This window comes from Pan paniscus, chromosome 6 (assembly GCF_029289425.2).
Source record: "Pan paniscus chromosome 6, NHGRI_mPanPan1-v2.0_pri, whole genome shotgun sequence".
NCBI classification, from domain to species: domain Eukaryota; kingdom Metazoa; phylum Chordata; class Mammalia; order Primates; family Hominidae; genus Pan; species Pan paniscus.
The window spans coordinates 61,817,312-61,835,141 of record NC_073255.2 but is presented as its reverse complement, the minus strand read 5'-3'; the positions used below and the strand labels follow the sequence as shown (position 1 = coordinate 61,835,141).

The following is a 17,830-nucleotide window of genomic DNA, read 5'->3' as shown; positions in this document are numbered from 1 at the left end:
AGCTAGAAGAGTTAAAATCTCTTCTACTGGCTGGGTTCACATATGTGAGTCTTCGTTATACCTGTGAGCTGGGTCACACCCACCTGTGGGCAGAGACTAGGAGGGAGAATCACATCAACTAGGTGCTGGGCCAGCAATATGTCAATATTTTTACTATGGGCAGGGTCCTGTCAATAAAAGTCACATCTCCTGGGTGCTAGGAAAAGCAATATGTCACCATCCACCCTGTAAACATGTTCCAGGTAGAAGACAGTCACCTCACCTAGGTGATGGGCCTAGTGAAATGTAACCATTCCTCCTGCAAACAGATTCAAGGCAAAAAAGAGTCACATAACATAGGTGATGGTCCCAAAGATATCTCGCAGTAACCCCTGTGGACTGGCCCAGGCAGAAAGGGAGAGTCACATCACCTAGGTGATTGGCCCAGAGATATGTCACAATACCCTGGGAGGGCAGAGCCCAAGCAGGAAAGTCACATTATCTAGGTGCTCAACCTAAGAATATTTCACAATTTAAACTGCAGGCCGGGCCTAGGCAAAAGAGAAAAATCAGTCAGATACTGAGTGAAACTATATGACACAATCACACCTGTGAAAAGGTTCAGAGATAAAATTTACAGTCTCTCACATGCCCCAGCTTCAGGATCAGAGTCAATACTTCCTTTGAGTTGCACCGAAAATGCCTATTGTGGCACCTCCTCTGTTTTTTCAAAGGAGTTCCAGGCTGTTAGAGCTTGAATATCCACAATTAATTAAGCCAACTTTAGGGCCAGGTGTGGTGGCTCATGCCTGTAATCGTAGCACTTTGGGAGTCCGAGGAGGGTGGATCACCTGAGGTCAGGAGTTCAAGACCAACCTGACCAACCTAGTGAAACCCCACTAAATACAAAAAATACAAATATCAGCCAGGTGTAGTGGTGGATGCCTGTAATCCCAGCTACTCGGAAGCCTGTGGCAGGAGAATTTCTTGGTCTTGCGAGGCAGAGTTGTAGTGAGCAAAGATTGTGCTGCTGCATTCCATCTTAAAAAATAATACAATTAAGCTGACTTTTAACCATGATGCTCTTTTTTAAAAAAATTATTTAATTCTCTTACTACTTGACTTTAGCCATGTAAAGTGCCAATATTTCTGACTTTTGAACTTCACTACCATAACCTCCCAAGTGAAACCAATGAGCCTTTTTTTTTTTTTTTTTTTTGAGACAGTGTCTCCCTCTGTCACCCAGGCTGGAGTGCAGTGGCCAAACTCGGCTCACTGCAACCTGCATCTCCTGAAACCAATAAGCTTTAACTAAGGTTATGAAGGTAACGACAAGTGTACAAGGTATTTTCAAGAAGGTGGCAAGCAGTTTTACAAATCTAGAATCTTCAAAGGTAGCTCAGAAAAAGGAAAATCCAAGATGGTTGGTGGAGGGGAAGAGAATCAACAAATGTTCACACAGATATCAAATCAGAAAGGACTCATTTCCTAAGCCAGAAATTGAACCCTGAACCCGGGCTGCCACTGTGAGACAGCAAAGCCCAGCTACTGAGCTACAGCACAGAGCAGTCTCCATTGGAGTCTCCCAGAAGAAGCCTCCAGCAGCCAATTTTGAGCTTGCAAAGGTTTTTAACTGCTCAAGATCATTTTTAGAGTTAAGTATAACATAAATTTCAAAATTTATGTATGCCAGATGGTAGAAACCAAGAGAAAATACTGCCACATGGCTACAAGGTCAAGCTCCCAAGAACATAAAACAAGAGGGAAATTTCATCCATTATTTTGTTGTTGTTGTTGTTGTTGTTTGTTTCAGGGACTTCTTTTTTGTTTCTTTGGGGGTATTTTTTTTTTTGAGATGGAGTCTTGCTCTGTCTCCCAGGCTGGAGTGCAGTAGCGTGAACTCAGCTCACTGCAACCTCTGCCTCCCAGGTTCAAGCAATTCTCCCTGCCTCAGCCTCCTGAGTAGCTGAAACTGCAAGTGTCTGCCACCACCCTGGCTAATTTTTGTATTTTTTGTAGAGACGAGGTTTCGCCATGTTGGCCGGGCTGGTCTTCAACTCCTGACCTCAGGTGATCCGCCCACCTCGGCCTCCCAAAGTGTTGAGATTACAGGCGTGAGTCACCATGCCTGGCCTGTTTCAGGGACTTCTGACTAGAAGTTTCAACATGTGATCTCTGCGCAAGATGGTGGCCCAGAGTAACAGAAAAGATAGGAAAGGAAAGAGAGAGAGAGAGAGAGAGAGAGATTGAGAGAGAGATTGCCTATGGCAGGGCAGGAAAGGTGAGGAGCTCAGGAAAGCCAGAGAAAGACCCAAGCATTGCACTGAATCAAAAGTTTAGGTGGCTGCTTGTTGGTTGTGAAAGAATCTTTTTTGCAGTCCCATCTGCTCTCAAGTTTCCCACTTTAGGGAGGAAAAATCTCCACATGTTCCATGATTCTGTACTCACCTAATTCTGTCAGTCACAGCCATTAGCAAAAAGTGCAAGGCAAATTAATACAAAGACAAGTCCTGGTTCAGTGGCTCATGCCTGTAATCCCAGCACTTTGGGAGGCCGAGACAGGTGGATCAGCTGAGGTCAGGAGTTCGAGATCAGCCTGGCCAACATGGTGAAACCCTGTCTCTACTCAAAATACAAAAATTAGCCAGGTGTGGTGGTGGGCGCCTGTAATCCCAGCTACTTGGGAAGCTGAGGAAGGAGAATCGCTTGAACCTGGGAGGTGGAGGTGGCAGTGAGCCAAGATCTCACTGCTGCACTCCAGCCTGAGCGACAAGAGTGAGACTCTATCTCAAAACAAACAAAAAAACAAACACAAAGACAGCAATGGTTAACATTCCATAATGCCCAATCTAATTTTAGCCGAGAGGGACTTTACTGAGAGGGGCCTCTAACCCCCTAAATCTTAGGAAAGACTCTAACTTTTCTAAGTTGCGCCTCAAACACAAGTTTTTCAAGTGTTCTTGCCTTTTATTAAAAGGGACCTTTTATCTTATCTGTCTTAGGAGACACTCTAACGCCACTAAATTGAGCTACTAACCCGATCCCATTCTTTACCCAGGTATGCCACCACTTTCAAAAAGTTAGCCAATTGGTAATTCAGTCTATTTCCTTTGAGTTGCGGGTTTCCTTAGTATCATCCTTTTGTAATTCACTGAAAAGAAGCTTCCAGAAATGGCCCCAATTCAGAAACGAAGATTGGGTTCTTGGATCTCGTACAAGAAATAATTTAGAGCCTTATCCCTATAACCCCGGCTTATGCCTGTAACCCCAGCAATTTGGGAGGCAGAGGCGGGAGGATCACTTGAGGTCAGGAGTTCAAGACCAGCCTGGCCAACATGGTGAAACTCCATCTCTACTAAAAATAAAAAAATTAGCCGGGCATGGTGGCGCATGCCTGTAATCCCAGCTACTCCAGAGGCTGAGGCAGGAGAATCTCTTGAACTCAGGAGGCAGATGTTGTAGTGAGCCGAGATGGTGCCACTGCACTCCAGCCTGGGTGACAGAGCAGGATGCTGTCTCAAAGACAAAAAAAAAAAAAAAAAGATAGAAGAAAGAATTTGGGGTGAGTCTGCAGTGCAAAGCAAAAGCAAATTTATTAGGAAAGTAGAGGAATAAAAGAATAGCTACTCTCTAGGCAGAGCAGCAATGTGGGCCACTCAACTAAGGATATTTAACAGTTATTTCTTGATTATATGCTAACCAAGGGGTGGATTATTCATGAGTTTTACAAGAAAGGCATGGGCAATTTCCAGAACTGAGTGTTTCTCTTCTTTTTAGACCATGTAAGGTAACTCTCTGATGTTGCCATGGCATTCGTTAACTGTCATGGCGCTGGTGGGAATGTCTTTCACGTGCTAATGCATTATAATTAGTGTGTAATGATTCCTGAGGACAATCAGAGTTCCCTTTCATTCCCACCTTGGTTTTGGTGGATTTTTGTGGCTTCTTTACTGCAAACTGTTTTATCAGCAAGGTCTTTGTAAAATGGATCTCGTGCCAATCTTCCATTTATCCTGTGACTTAGAAAGCCAGGCCTCATGGAAATGCAGTCCTGTAGGTTTCAGCCCCATTTTACCCAGCACCTATCCCAGATGCAGTTTCTCTGCTTCAGATGTGTCTGACATAGCTACAGGGTGCTGGAATGTGGCTAGTGTGAACTGCAATGTGCTAGAAAGGTAAAATACAAGATTACATTCAAAGATTTAGCTTCAAAAATGTATATGCTTTATTAACCATTACATGCTAATCACATATTAAAATAATAATAATTTGGATATATTGGGCTGATTAAGTTGTTGCAATCAATTCCAACTGTTTTTCCACCTGTTCTTTCTTTTTTATTTTGAGACAGAGTCGCTCTGTTGCCAGGCTGGGGTGCTGTGGTGTGATCTCGGCTCACTGCAACCTCTGCCTCTTGGGTTCAAGCAATTCTCCTGTCTCAGCCTCCCTAGTAGCTGGGATTGCAGATGCCTGTCACCAGCTAATTTTGGTAGAGCAGCTAATTTTTCTACTTTTGGTAGAGCAGGGGTTTCATCATGTAAGCCAGGCTGGTCTCGAACTCCTGACTTCAGATGGTTCACCACCTCAGCCTCTCAAAGTGCTGGGATTACAGGCGTGAGCCACTGCGCCCGGCTACACCTTTTTCTTTTTACTTTTTAACATTTGGCTACTAGAAAATTCAAAATTTACATGTGGCTCATATTTTACTGCAGAGGATTGCCTCCCTTCTGAAATCTCAGGCTGCCCGCATGTATTAGTCCATTTTCACACTGCTACAAACAAATACCTCAAACTGTGTAATTTCTTTTTAAGTAAATTGAATCATAGTCCTACATGGCTGCAGAATCCTTGGGAAACTTAAATTCATGACCATGACAGAAGGTGAAGGGAAAGCAAGGCACATCTTACATGGTGGAAAAAGAGAGAGAACCGGGGAGGACGTGCCACATTTTTAAACCGTCAGGTGTCTTGAGAGCTCCCTTACTACCACCAGAACAGCATGAGGATAATCCACACCAATGATCCAATCACCTCCTGCCCGGTCCCTGCCCTGACAAATGGGAATTACAATTTTTTTTTTCTTTCAGAGGAAGTCTCTCTTTGTCACCCAGGCTGCAGTGCAATGGCGCCATCTCGGCTCACTGCAACCTCCACCCCCTGGGTTCAAGCAATTCTCCTGCCTCAGTCTCCCGAGTAGCCGGGACTACAGGCACGCTGCCACGCCGGGCTAATTTTTGTATTTTTAGTGGAGACGGGGTTTCACCATATTTGCCAGGCCTGTCTCGAACTCCTGAACTAGTGACCTGCCCACCTCGGCCTCCCAAAGTGCTGGTATTATAGGTGTGAGCCACCGCACACGGACGAGAATTACAATTTGAGATTAGATTTGGGTGGAGCCAGAAAGACACACCATATCACTGCAAAGGATCCGCAGCAAGGAAGGTCATAAAATCCTACATTTTAAAATAATTTTCATTATTTCAATTTATGAATAAATATTATGTATCATTTATAAATGCATATGACATTATACACAAGGTTAAATGCAAATATCCTCTGAAGTTGGCCTGGCTCAGATCGAGGAAGAAGCCCTGCCTGTGAAGGCTGCAGCCTAGGCTGTTATTTTTGCTTCGCTCAGCCCAGTGTCTGATCAAATATTCCCTCACTCAGGTCATGAAGGGTGGGGCCTGAAACCTTATCCAATCAGGAGCCGTGGACTAGAAACTGTCCAATCAGGCTTGCAGCTGGAAAGAACAGGCTACTTCCGTAATTTTGCGGGTCCTTTGTGTTTCTCTGCGTCCAGAGCTGCAGTTCTCCTCTTCACTGCCCTGTGTCCTCTGCTCCTAGAGGCCAAGCCTATGTGTCTTTGTGTCCTGCAGGTATCTGCAGATTTATGGCTAAAAGACCAGGACCCCCTGGAAGCCGAGAAATGGTGAGTGCCGGGTTTGTCGTCGTGAGAGAAGGGTGGGGGCTGGTTGGAACCGGCAGAAAGTGGCTGTAGCAGGTCCCAGACTTTCTCGCAGTCAGTTCCAGAGCCTGACGACCCAAATCCTCTTTGGCACAGCTCGGCTCTCGTCCCCTCCAGCCGCAAGATGGTGCCTGGGCCAGCGCCTGGGACCCTGGGATTTCTGTCTTTTTCCTCTGCAGTGGCTTTACCCTGGACTGGATGCTTCTCTGGTTTGCTCTGCACTCCCCGCGCCTCATCTCACCCAGATTGTACAGGGATAGGAAAGTCATCAGGGGAGAATCCTGACTCAGGGTGCAAGATTCATGAGTGGAAAGAGCTGTGGTCCTGGGGTCCTTAGTTCCTCATTTTTCCTTTTAGAGATGTATGGGAGTCACTGTAAAAATGAGAATCTGATCAAAGTGTGATTCAAGAATCATAGAGCGCCCAGCTATGGTTTGTGGGTTGTGATCCATGGGAGAGACTTGAAGAAAAGTCTGTTATAAGTGGCATGATGAAGCAAACCAGATTCAATAATGGGTTTGGTACAGTTATGTAGTTTCCTTATTTGTGAGATCCAGGTGAAAATTTCTTGGTTATGTCATCAGAGATTAATTGGCAGTCTGTGGTTGCCTAGGCCTGAATATTTTCTTCAAGATAGTAATTTCCAAGAAATGCTTTTTTTTTTTTTTTTTTTTTTTTTTTGAGAGGGAGTCTCGCTCTGTCCTCCAGGCTGGAGTGCAGTGGTGCGATCTCACCTCATTACAACCTCTGCCTCCCAGGTTCAAGTAATTGTCCTGCCTTAGCCTCCTGAGTGGCTGGAATTACAGGTGTGTGCCACCAGGCCCAACTAATTTTTGTATTTTTAGTAGAGACGGGATTTCACCATGTTGGCCAGGTTGGTCTCCAACTTTTGGCCTCAGGTGATCTGCCTGCCTCAGCCTCCCAATGGGCTGGGGTTACAGGTGTGAGCCACCGCACCCAGCTGATTTTTTTTTTTACCTTTTATTTTAGGTTCAGGGGTACATGTGCAGGTTTGTTGTATAGGTAAAATCACATCATGAAGTTTTTGTGTACAGATTATGTTATCACTCAGGTACGAAGCATAGTACCCAACAGATTTGTTTTCTGATTTTCTTCATCCTCTGATCCTCTACCCTGAACAGACCTCTACCCTCAGTGTCTGTTGTTCTCTTATTTGTGTCCACGTGTTCTCATTATTTTGCTCCCACTTATAAGTGACAACATACAGTTTTTTATTTTCTGTTCCAGCACTAGTTTTCTAAAAATAACGGTCTCCAGTTCAATCGACATTGCTGCAAAGGACATGATGTTGTTCTTTCTTTTAGTGCATCATATTTCGTGGTGTTTACATACCACGTTTTCTTCATCCAGTCTACCATTGAAGACATACAGGATTATTTCTTGTTTTTGCTATTGTGAATCATGCTGTAATAAACATATGCGTGCATGTGTCTTCATGGTAGAAAAACTTACATTCACTGGGTATATTCCCAATTGCGGGATTGAGAATGGTAATTCTGTTTTCAGGTTTTTGTCAAAATGCAAGCTACTTTTCTCAATGGTTAAATAAATTTATACTCTCACCAGCAGCATATAAGCATTCAATTTCTCCACAACCTCACAAGCATCTGTTTTTGTTTTTGTTTTTACTTTTTATTCTAATTGTTTTTATTTGAATTATTTCTTTTTTTCCCATTAGTCTAGTGTTTTATCTATCTTATTATGTTTACATAGAATCAACTTCTGGTTCCTTTGAATTTTTTTTTTTTTAAGACAGAGTTTCACTCTTACACCCAGGCTGGAGTGCAACGGTGCGGTCTCAGCTCACTACAACCTCTGCCTTCCAGTTTCAAGCCATTCTCCTGCCTCAGCCTCCCGAGTAGCTGGGATTACAGGCATGTGCCACCACAGCCAGCTAATTTTTGTGTTTTTAGTAGAGATTGGCTTTCACCATGTTGGCTAGGCTGGTCTCAATCTCCTGAATTCGTGATCTTCCCGCCCTGGCCTCCCAAAGTGCTGGGATTACAGGAGCGAGCCACAGCACATGTGTGGCCCATTGAACTTTTTATAGTTATTTATGTCTCAAACTTCTTCATTTCAGCTCTGATTTTGGTTATTTCTTGACTTTTGTGAGCTTTGAAGTTGGTTTGCTCTTACTTTTGAAATTCTTTTAATTGTAACATTAGATTTTTAAATTGAGATCTTTCTAACTTTTTGATGTAGATGTTTGGTGATACACATTTTATTCTTAACACTGCCTTAGCTCTAACCCTGAGATTCTGGTATGTTGTATTTCGGTTGTAATTAGTTTCAAAATTTTTATTTCTGCCTTAATTTCATTATTTCCAAAATAGCCATTTGGAAGCTGATTATACCATTTTTATGTAATTGCATCCTTTCACATGTTTTTTTGTATTGAATTATTCTATACATTTTCTTTTTAAAATTAATGAGAAAGATAAGAAGAAATAAAAATGCTGTGCTCTTAATCCAAACGCTAAAAATTATTCAGCACTTAGTACCAACTCCCAGGGTGCTATGAAAATTAAATTACAAAATGTGTTATTCCCAGCACAGTGTTCTGTGACATGCTCCTGAGCACACAGTACCTGCTTAATAAACATTTTATTAGTACATGTGTACAGGTTGCCCAGGGGCAGATTCACTCAGACATTGCTGTCTTCTGTTGTCCCTGTAAACTTAAAAAAGCCAACAAAAATATAGCATTTCAGGGTGGAAATTGGTTGTTTTTATTTGTAGCAGAAGTATTAGTATTGTGACAAATGTGGTGTGTGTAAGGGACTCTGCTGTGCCTGCTTTCTCTTGCTAATGCTAATAATGTGTCTGCGAAAGCACAATCAGCATTTACAGGGGACTTGTTGTAAAAGCCCATTCCTGGACCCTTTTGGATCCTGCAGAATCACGTTGCATAGAGCGGGGCCAAGATTACCAAGTGATTTATAAACTTGAGGGGTTCAAGATACTTTCAGGATAGTTTAGTTCAACCTTTGCATCAAAGGAAGGCTGCACTGCCTGCCCTGTTTCAGTTTGGTAGGAAGAGGTCAGTGCGGTTCATGCTCCCATTACTGTAAAGAACATTGCTGGTGTCTGATAGGGGAGGGCAGGGACAAAGAAACTTATATTTTAATAGTTGTGGAGAAGCTCATTGTTCTCTCATTGCTCTTAAATCTTTTCAGTTATAAACAACAAAAATGGGTGAATGTTTTCTGCAAGTCTCAGTCTTTCTGCCCGTGGGTGTGTGTGGTGGTAGCAGGTGAATAGGTTGTGCTTTAAAGTCATATTCTCAAGATGCAGGTTTGATATGTCCAGAGCATCTTATCTGAAAATACATTTCAGAGAAAGAGGAGGAAAAGAAACAAATCACTTTTTCTCAGGTGAGCATGTCTTAGATCAAGCGCAGTGTCCACTGTTGCCTTTTGGAATGCCTTGTGTTCAGAACTTGCAAATTTTTACTTCTGTACTTGTGCTGTTGATCCCTAATGAGTTTGTTTCAACTATTTTTTGTGATTTTTATGATAGTCAAGGGGTTCTGAAAAAAATATTTGTTTTCTATGTGCCATAGCATTCTATACATTTCTCTTCATCTTGGATTCTTGTATATCATGCAGAATTCTTACCACAAATTTATGACCTATGATATTTAAAATGTTCCCATTGTAGCTGTTGAACATTAGAAGGTGTGGATACTCAAGATTTCTATTGGGGAAATACCGTTGTCTTTGGATATTAGTGAAAAATGAAACATGTTATATTGAGGTTTCATCTGTGTGCTCTATTAGTTCCATGCAGAACAGCATTTAGAAAATGCTCATTTAAACAGGGTGGCATTTATTACACAGAAAGTTCTGAAAAAACTGTTAGGACATACTTGCTTTCCAGGGTGCTAAGGAAAGACTACTTAAAATTACTAATAAAAATTACAGAACAGGGAAGTTATCTGCACCTTCAACTTTGCATAAAACTGATGTTTCTTTATGATTAAATTTAGGCCAGGTGCAATGGCTTTGGCTTGTAATCCCAGCACATTGGGAGGCCGAGGCAGGTGGATTACGTGAGGTCAGGAGTTCAAGGCCAGCCTGACCAACATGGTGGAACACCATCTCTACTAAAAAAAAAAATACAAAAATTAGCCAGGCATGGTGCATGCACCTGTAATCCCAGCTACTTGGGAGGTTGAGGCAGGAGAATTGCTTGAACTCAGGAAGTTGAGGTTGCAGTGAGATGAGATGGCACCACTAAACTCCAGCCTGGGTGACACAGCGAGACTCTGTCTCAAAAAGAAAATATATATATATATATATATATTATAAAATTAAATGTAGATTATAATTTACTTTTCTGAGAGGAGAGAAATGCCACAGCAGTGATGTTGTGTTGTGTGTGCATCAGCACATAATAAAAATGTGCCCTAATAAAATTGATAACAATTTTATTCACTTGGTTCAAGATCTCTATGACATTTTTTTCCACTCTAGAGTTAATTCTTATTCTCTTAATTATTAAGGACACTTAGGAGATTTACTAGCTGAAGTGCATAAACCATCACATTTAATCTGGAAGCTGTCCTTTCCTTTTAGATGACTTTTGCTTATATTTGTCTTTAAAAATGAAGTCTCTTATCTTTATTTACAGGTGAGAGAAACTGGGAAAAACCCAGACTCTGCCGTTTATTGGATATTTGACAAAATATTCTTACTAGGCTAGAAACATTGGTGAGCTTGCTAAAAATTCAGAAATTCAGACTTCCTCCGAAATCTCCTGAAACAAAATCTCACAAGATCTTTAGTTTATTGCACATACTAAGACTTGAGAGGTATCTTCCAACTCATCATGACTGTTCTATCTGAGAAATATACACAACTTATTCTATATGATGTAAATATAGCACTCAAAAATAGACATGTCCAGCCAGGCGCAGTGGCTCATGCCTGCCGTCCCAGCACTTTGGGAGGCTGAGGTGGGTGGATCACCTGAGGTGAGGAGTGCAAGACCTGCCAGGTCCACATGGAGAAACCCCGTCTCTACTAAAAATACAAAAATTAGCCAGTCATGGTGGCTCATGCCTGTAGTCCCAGCTACTCAGGAGGCTGAGGCAGGAGAATTGATTGAACCCGGGAGGTGGAGGTTGCACTGAGCCAAGATCATACCACTGCACTCCAGCCTGGGCAACAGAGTGAGACTCGGTCTCAAAAAAAAAAAAGAAAAGAAAAACAGAAAAGAAAAAGACATGTCCATGTTGATGCCCTTAATTTTATAATGTATCATCCAGAAAAGTATCAAATCTACAGTGGTATTGTGGATCTTATGCTATCCTCTTTTCTCAGAGTTAGAGAATACTTCAGTGTTAAAAATTTTCTTATTGAATAATTTTAGTCACTCTTATAAGTGAGAACCACTTCTTTTTACTCTCTTTTTTAACTTGAGTCAAATAAAAATCTCTGCCTATGGCCATGTGGTAAGTGCTTGTGTGTTCATGAGTGGTTTTGTTTGTTTGTTTGTTTTCCAGGGACTGTTGACATTCAGAGACATAGCTATAGAATTCTCTCTGGAGGAGTGGCAATGCCTGGATTGTGCTCAGCGGAATTTATATAGAGATGTGATGTTAGAGAACTACAGAAACCTGGTCTCCCTGGGTGAGGATAACTTCAATACATAATTCCTAATGTATTTCTTTTCTCTTTTCTAAGATGTTTTTGGTAATTTCTGCTTTGCATGAATGAATTTTAGAGCTCCAATTTTAAGGAAATCTTGGGATTCATTCCTGTAGAACAAATTCTTCAAGATGTTTTATCTTGACCAGAACTTTTGCCTTTCCTAAGCTTATGTATCTTTTGCTCTAGGTTAGTGGCAATTCCAAAAATGCCATGGCATAAAATATCGTTGCCCACACATTAGAATTCAGTTGCTGCCACCAATTTTTGATTCAGTAGTACTGAGTAGTGAAATTAAGGACCTACAAATTTAAAATATTTTCTGAATATTTAGAAAGTTCTATTATGAATCAATATTAATTTTCTAGAATTTTCTATTATATCCTCTAAGCATAATACTAATTTGGTAATTAAAGAATTCAGCATGATCTATGTTACTTTTTTTTCTTAATAAAACAGGTATTGCTGTCTCTAAGCCAGATTTGATCACCTGTCTGGAGCAAAATAAAGAGTCCCAGAATATAAAGAGAAATAAGATGGTAGCCAAACACCCAGGTAGGTGAGAGCGAATGAAGCAGATGAGACAGATGAGAGGTACACAAATCAAGGAGGCAGCCAGTCCTTAAAATGTGGTCTGGGGAGCTGTGCTTTGATGAAAAGAGTTTCTGAGAAGCTCAAGTCATTTTTTTCTTTTGCTCTCACATAGGAACACCTCCTGCCTCATGCTGTTAAATTCTCTAAGGATTCCACTTTTGCTTCAATAATCTTTTTTCAAGTTCGCAGTGTGAGCCAAAGTTTTCTTTAAAGGTTATCAGGGACTGCGCAAACTGACCGCTTTGCCATTGCTTTTGGGGACACGCTAATATCTGCATATTTTTGAAAAACTCTAAACCATTAAAATTTGTTTTTTGCATCATGTCTAAAATGTGTGAGAATAGTAGTTTCTCTTTCATTGGTGGTCATCCATTTTTCTGCACATGCCATTCTGTTTTTATTACTATAGCCTTGAAATATATTTTAAAGTTTTTAAAAATTTTTAAAAATTTTTTAAATTTTTTATATGTATTTATTTATTTAGAGGCTTGGTTATCCCCCCACTTGCTGTGGGGGGATATGCAAGCAGGGTATCTTTTATGTTTTCATTTTACTGTGTTGCATATTTTAGATAAAGACTCATAAATGGTATTGCTGTATTATATAATAATTTCATTTTAAATTATTTAAAGAACGTTTATGATATTTTTATGATGGCTGTGTCTTTTTTCTCATAAAAAACAACTTACATAGGTTTCAATTTCTTTACATCATCAACAGTTGGTGTTTTAAAAAAAATTTATAGTGGCCATCCTAATTGATGTAAGGTAATTTTGTTTTGTATTGTGATTATGTTTTGCATTTTTCTATAAATTATTAATTTTGTGCAACCTTTCAAATGATTCTTCCCATTTGTATATCTTTTTTATTAAAATTTAGTTTAATCATTTTTCCATTTCTTTCTTTCTTTTTTTTGAGACGGAGTTTCGCTCTTGTTTCCCAGGCAACAAGAGCAATGGCGTGATTTCAGCTCACAGCAACCTCTGCCTCCTGGATTCAAATGATTCTCCTGCCTCAGCCTCCTGAGTAGCTGGGATCAGGGATGTGCCACCACACCCAGCTAATTTTGTATTTATAGTAGGGATGGGTTTCGCCATGTTGGTCAGGCTGGTCTCGAATTCCTGACCTCAGGTGATCTGCCCACCTCAGCCTCCCAAAGTTCTGGGATCACGTGTGTGAGCCACCACACCCAGCTCATTTGTCCATTTCTAAATCAAGTAATTCAATTATTGTTGTCTAGTTCTAGGAGTCTCATTGTGTTCCCAAGGCTAGTATCAAACTTCTTGCCCCAAGTGATTCTTCCACCTTGGCCTCCCAAACTGCTGGGATTACACCTGTGAGCCGCTGAACCTGGCTGATCTTTTGAAATTTACCAAGACTTATGTGTTCTAACAGAATGCGCCAGGTGCAAATAAGAATATTGTGTATCCACTTACTTTTGACTGGAGAGTTCTGTACATGTCTGTTTAGCCTATTTGGTTTGTGATATGGTGTAGATGCCCTCCAAATCTCATGTTGAAATGTAATCTCCAGTGTTGGATGTGGGGCCTAATGAGAGCTGTTTGCATCATGGAGACAAATCCCTCATAAATGACTTGGCACAATCCCCTTGGTAATCACAGAGTTCTCACTCTATTAATTCACATGAGAGCTGGTTGCTTAAAGGAACCTGGCTCCTCCACCTCACACTCGCATCATCTTTCATTATGTGACATGTTTGGTTCTTCTTTGCCTTCCACTATAATTATAAGCTTCCTCATATCCTCACCAGAAGCAGATGCTGGCATATACTTCTTCTACAGTCTACTGAACTGTGAATCAAAAAAATCTTTTACTTTATAAGTTACCCAGTCTGAGGTTATTTTCTATAGCAATGCAAAATAAATTCATACACAATATAATATTCTTCAGGTTTTCAGTTTTTTTAATTGATTTTTATTTAAATTTTTTATTTATTATTGAAAAGGAGGTCTTAATGTTTATAATTTTGTGTTGCTATTTTCTTTCTTTCTTCATTTCTGTCAATATTTGCTTTATATATTTTGAAGCCCTGATGTTATGTATGCATGTACATATAGATAGACATAATAATTATAGATTCCTAGTAAATGGACTCATTTTACCATTATATAATATCAATCTTTGTCTCATGCTAGTAATTGACTCATTTGCTTTTGTGTGTCTATAAAGATTTTTTCTTTGTGCTATATTGGAGATTCTGTAAAACATCTTAAATGTTACAACAGTATATTTTAAACTGGTAAAAAATGACTTCGGTTGCATAGAAAAATTTGTCCTCATTATATCTACCCTATACTTCTTATTGATGTTGCTAATTATATCTTTTTGTGTTTTATGATTATTTTTATGCTTATATTTTTCAAATTTTAAAGAATAACTAAAAGTATTTTCTGCACCATCACAATAATGCCACAGAATTTTACTTTTTGTATATGCATATGTTTTTCAGAAAGTTATGTATTTTCATATGATTACATATATTTTTCATCATGTTATTTTAAGTGGAAAGACCTCTTTTCAGCATTTTATTTAGGGCACATACAATGATTATATGCTTTTCCAGAATTTATTCATTCTGGAAGAGTTTTATTTTTCTTTATGTTGTAGTACATTTTTTCTGGTTTTATTATTCTCACCATGAAAATTTTTTTCAGCCTTTGACCATTTTACACAGTTCTTTTCTGACCTGCAAGGTTTCTGTTTACAAATTCACTGGTTGTCTCAGAGGACTATGCTTATAAATAATACCTCACTTTTATCTTGCAGCTCCCAAGATTATCTTCTGGTTTTTGACTTTTGAAACTTTGCTTAAATTTGTGTTGCAGATCTTTTTGTGTATATCCTAGTTTGTTTGTTTAGCTTCTTCATTTTTTACATACTTTTTTCTTACTTTTAAATTTTTTCAGTTCTTTTTTACCTCCACATTGTTTATTTTTATTATTGCAAGTTTTGTTGGTATTCTTATTTTTCTTATTTTATTTAGGTGTCTGATTTTCCATTTTTCTCATTGAGCATAATATGGATTATCTTAAATTTTAAAAATCAAGATATACATCTTTATTTTTATAGTTCCTTTTTCAAAATTTTTGATTTTTTTGATTGGACCATGTTGTCCTCATGTTTTATATACATTGTAATCTTTGTTTGAGATTTAGACACTAACATAAAACTACCTTTCATGATCTTTATAATGCAGCTCCTTCCTGTCATAGCATGACACCAATTGTCTTTGGTAGAGATTCTGGGATTCTCACAAACATGTTCTCAGGATGTGTTTTGTCTGCAATTTGTATTTATTTTTCAATTAAAAGACTTCTTCATATTTCTTCTTAGTGGTCAGTAACTACGTTCTACACCTATCATCTGCCCATCATACTGCAGTCTTTCTGTGGTTGTAACATTCACTTTTGAGCTCAGAAGACTTAAAGCTGTTATTAAAGGCACCATGTTCTTCTACTGGGCATGAGGAAGGGCTGTGTTGGGTAAATGTAGCAGACTTTTCTTTTCTCTCTATATGGCTCTGGACATTGTGCTCACATGGTGCACACACTTACTTTATTTATAAATTTCCAACAAAGGTATTTTGATCACTATGATTTTGTTACATTTATACATCTGTGAAGGAATTATGGCCTGTGGTATTTTGAAATGGCATTTTGCTAATGTACCTTGTATAATTTTATATATTTCACATGTAGAATATATTTATATGAGTCCAGAAAGTGGAGTAACTTGTGCTTTTTATGTCTTTCAGTTATGCATTCCCATTTCACCCAAGACCTTCAGCCAGAGCAGGGCATCAAAGATTCACTCCAAAAAGTAATGCCAAGAACATATGGAAAATGTGGACATGAGAAATTACAATTTAAAAAATGCTGTAAAAGTGTGGGTGAATGTGAGGTGCACAAAGGAGGTTATAATGAAGTTAACCAATGTTTGTCAACTACCCAAAACAAAATATTTCAGACTCATAAATATGTCAAAGTCTTTGGTAAATTTTCAAATTCCAATAGACATAAAACAAGATATACTGGAAAGAAACATTTCAAATGTAAAAACTATGGCAAATCATTTTGCATGCTTTCACACCTAAATCAACATCAGGTAATTCATACTAGGGAGAAGTCCTACAAATGCAAAGAATGTGGCAAATCCTTTAACTGCTCCTCAAACCATACTACACATAAAATAATTCATACTGGAGAGAAACCATATAGATGTGAGGAATGTGGCAAAGCCTTTAGCTGGTCCGCAAACCTTACTAGACATAAGAGAACTCATACTGGAGAGAGACCCTACAAATGTGAAGAATGCGGCAAAGCCTTTAGCGTATCCTCAACCCTCACTGACCACAAGAGAATTCATACTGGAGAGAAACCCTACACATGTGAAGAATGTGGCCAAGATTTTAGGCGCTCCTCAGCACTTACTAACCACAAGAGAGTTCATACTGGAGAGAGACCCTACAAATGTGAAGAATGTGGCAAATCCTTTAGCTTATCGTCAACCCTCACTGACCACAAGAGAATTCATACTGGAGAGAGACCCTACAAATGTGAAGAATGTGGCAAAGCCTTTAGCTTATCCTCAACCCTCACTGACCACAAGAGAATTCATACTGGAGAGAGACCCTACACATGTGAAGAATGTGGCCAAGACTTTAGGCGCTCCTCAGCACTTACTATCCACAAGAGAATTCATACTGGAGAGAGACCCTACAAATGTGAAGAATGTGGCAAATCCTTCAGCTTATCCTCAACCCTCACTGACCACAAGAGAATTCATACTGGAGAGAGACCCTACACATGTGAAGAATGTGGCAAAGCCTTTAACTGCTCCTCAAACCTTATGCAACATAAAAGAATTCATACTGGAGAGAAACCCTACAAATGTGAAGAATGTGACCACGCTTTTAAGTGGCATTCAAGTCTTGCTAAACATAAGATAATTCACACTGGAGAGAAACCCTACAAATGTGAATAATGTGGCAAAGTCCACCCTCAGGCCTTATAATACATAAAATAATTCATACTGGAAAAAAACACTACAAGTGTGGAGAATGTGCCCAAGCATTTAACCAGTTCCAAACCTTAATTGAACGTAAGAGAATTCATATTGGACAAAAATTTTATAAATGTAAAAAAATGTAACAAAGCCTTTAACCAACCCTCAAACCTTAATGAACCTAAGAGAATTTATTTTTAAAAAATTTTTTTGAGTTGGAGTCTCCCTGTGTCACCCAGGCTGGAGTGCAGTGGCATGATCTCAGCTCACTGTAACCTCTGCCTTCCAGGTTCAAGCGATTCTCCTGCCTCAGCCTCCTGAGTAGCTGGGATTATAGGCGTGTGCCACCACACTGGCTGATTTTTGTATTTTTAGTAGAGATAGAGTTTCACCATGTTGGCCAGGCTGGTCTTGAACTCCTGACCTCAGGTGATCCACCTTTGTCAGCCTCCCAAAGCCTAAGAGAACTTAGAGAGACCCAAGAAACATAAAAAAGTGACAAAACCTTTAAGCACATCTCAGGCCTTACATAATGTCTGATCATTCATTCTAGAGAGAAACTCTACAAAAGCAAAGAATGTGGTAAAGCTGT

At 39.6% G+C, this 17,830-nt stretch overlaps 1 protein-coding gene across 2 annotated transcripts; it reads left to right on the top strand.

Moving 5' to 3' along the window:
• The first annotated feature begins 5,602 nt into the window (after positions 1-5,602).
• Positions 5,603-17,372, top strand: LOC100975640 (zinc finger protein 479). Of its 2 annotated transcripts, XM_034950975.1 has the most exons (5): positions 5,603-5,911; positions 11,475-11,601; positions 12,079-12,174; positions 15,989-16,873; positions 17,111-17,112. In XM_034950975.1, coding segments are annotated over exons 1-5 (1,149 nt in total). In that variant the 5' UTR covers positions 5,603-5,872. The 2 variants fall into 2 exon arrangements, with proteins under 2 accessions (XP_034806866.1, XP_054971961.1); XM_055115986.1 differs by having other exon boundaries at positions 15,989-17,372.
• Positions 17,373-17,830: the final 458 nt, after the last annotated feature.

Coding starts and splice junctions, on each gene's coding strand:
- LOC100975640 (XM_055115986.1), top strand. CDS start 5,873: ATGGCTAAAAGACCAGGACCCCCTGGAAGCCGAGAAATG. Junction 11,602..12,078: donor CAGAAACCTGGTCTCCCTGG/GTGAGGATAACT, acceptor TTAATAAAACAG/GTATTGCTGTCTCTAAGCCA. Junction 12,175..15,988: donor GATGGTAGCCAAACACCCAG/GTAGGTGAGAGC, acceptor TATGTCTTTCAG/TTATGCATTCCCATTTCACC.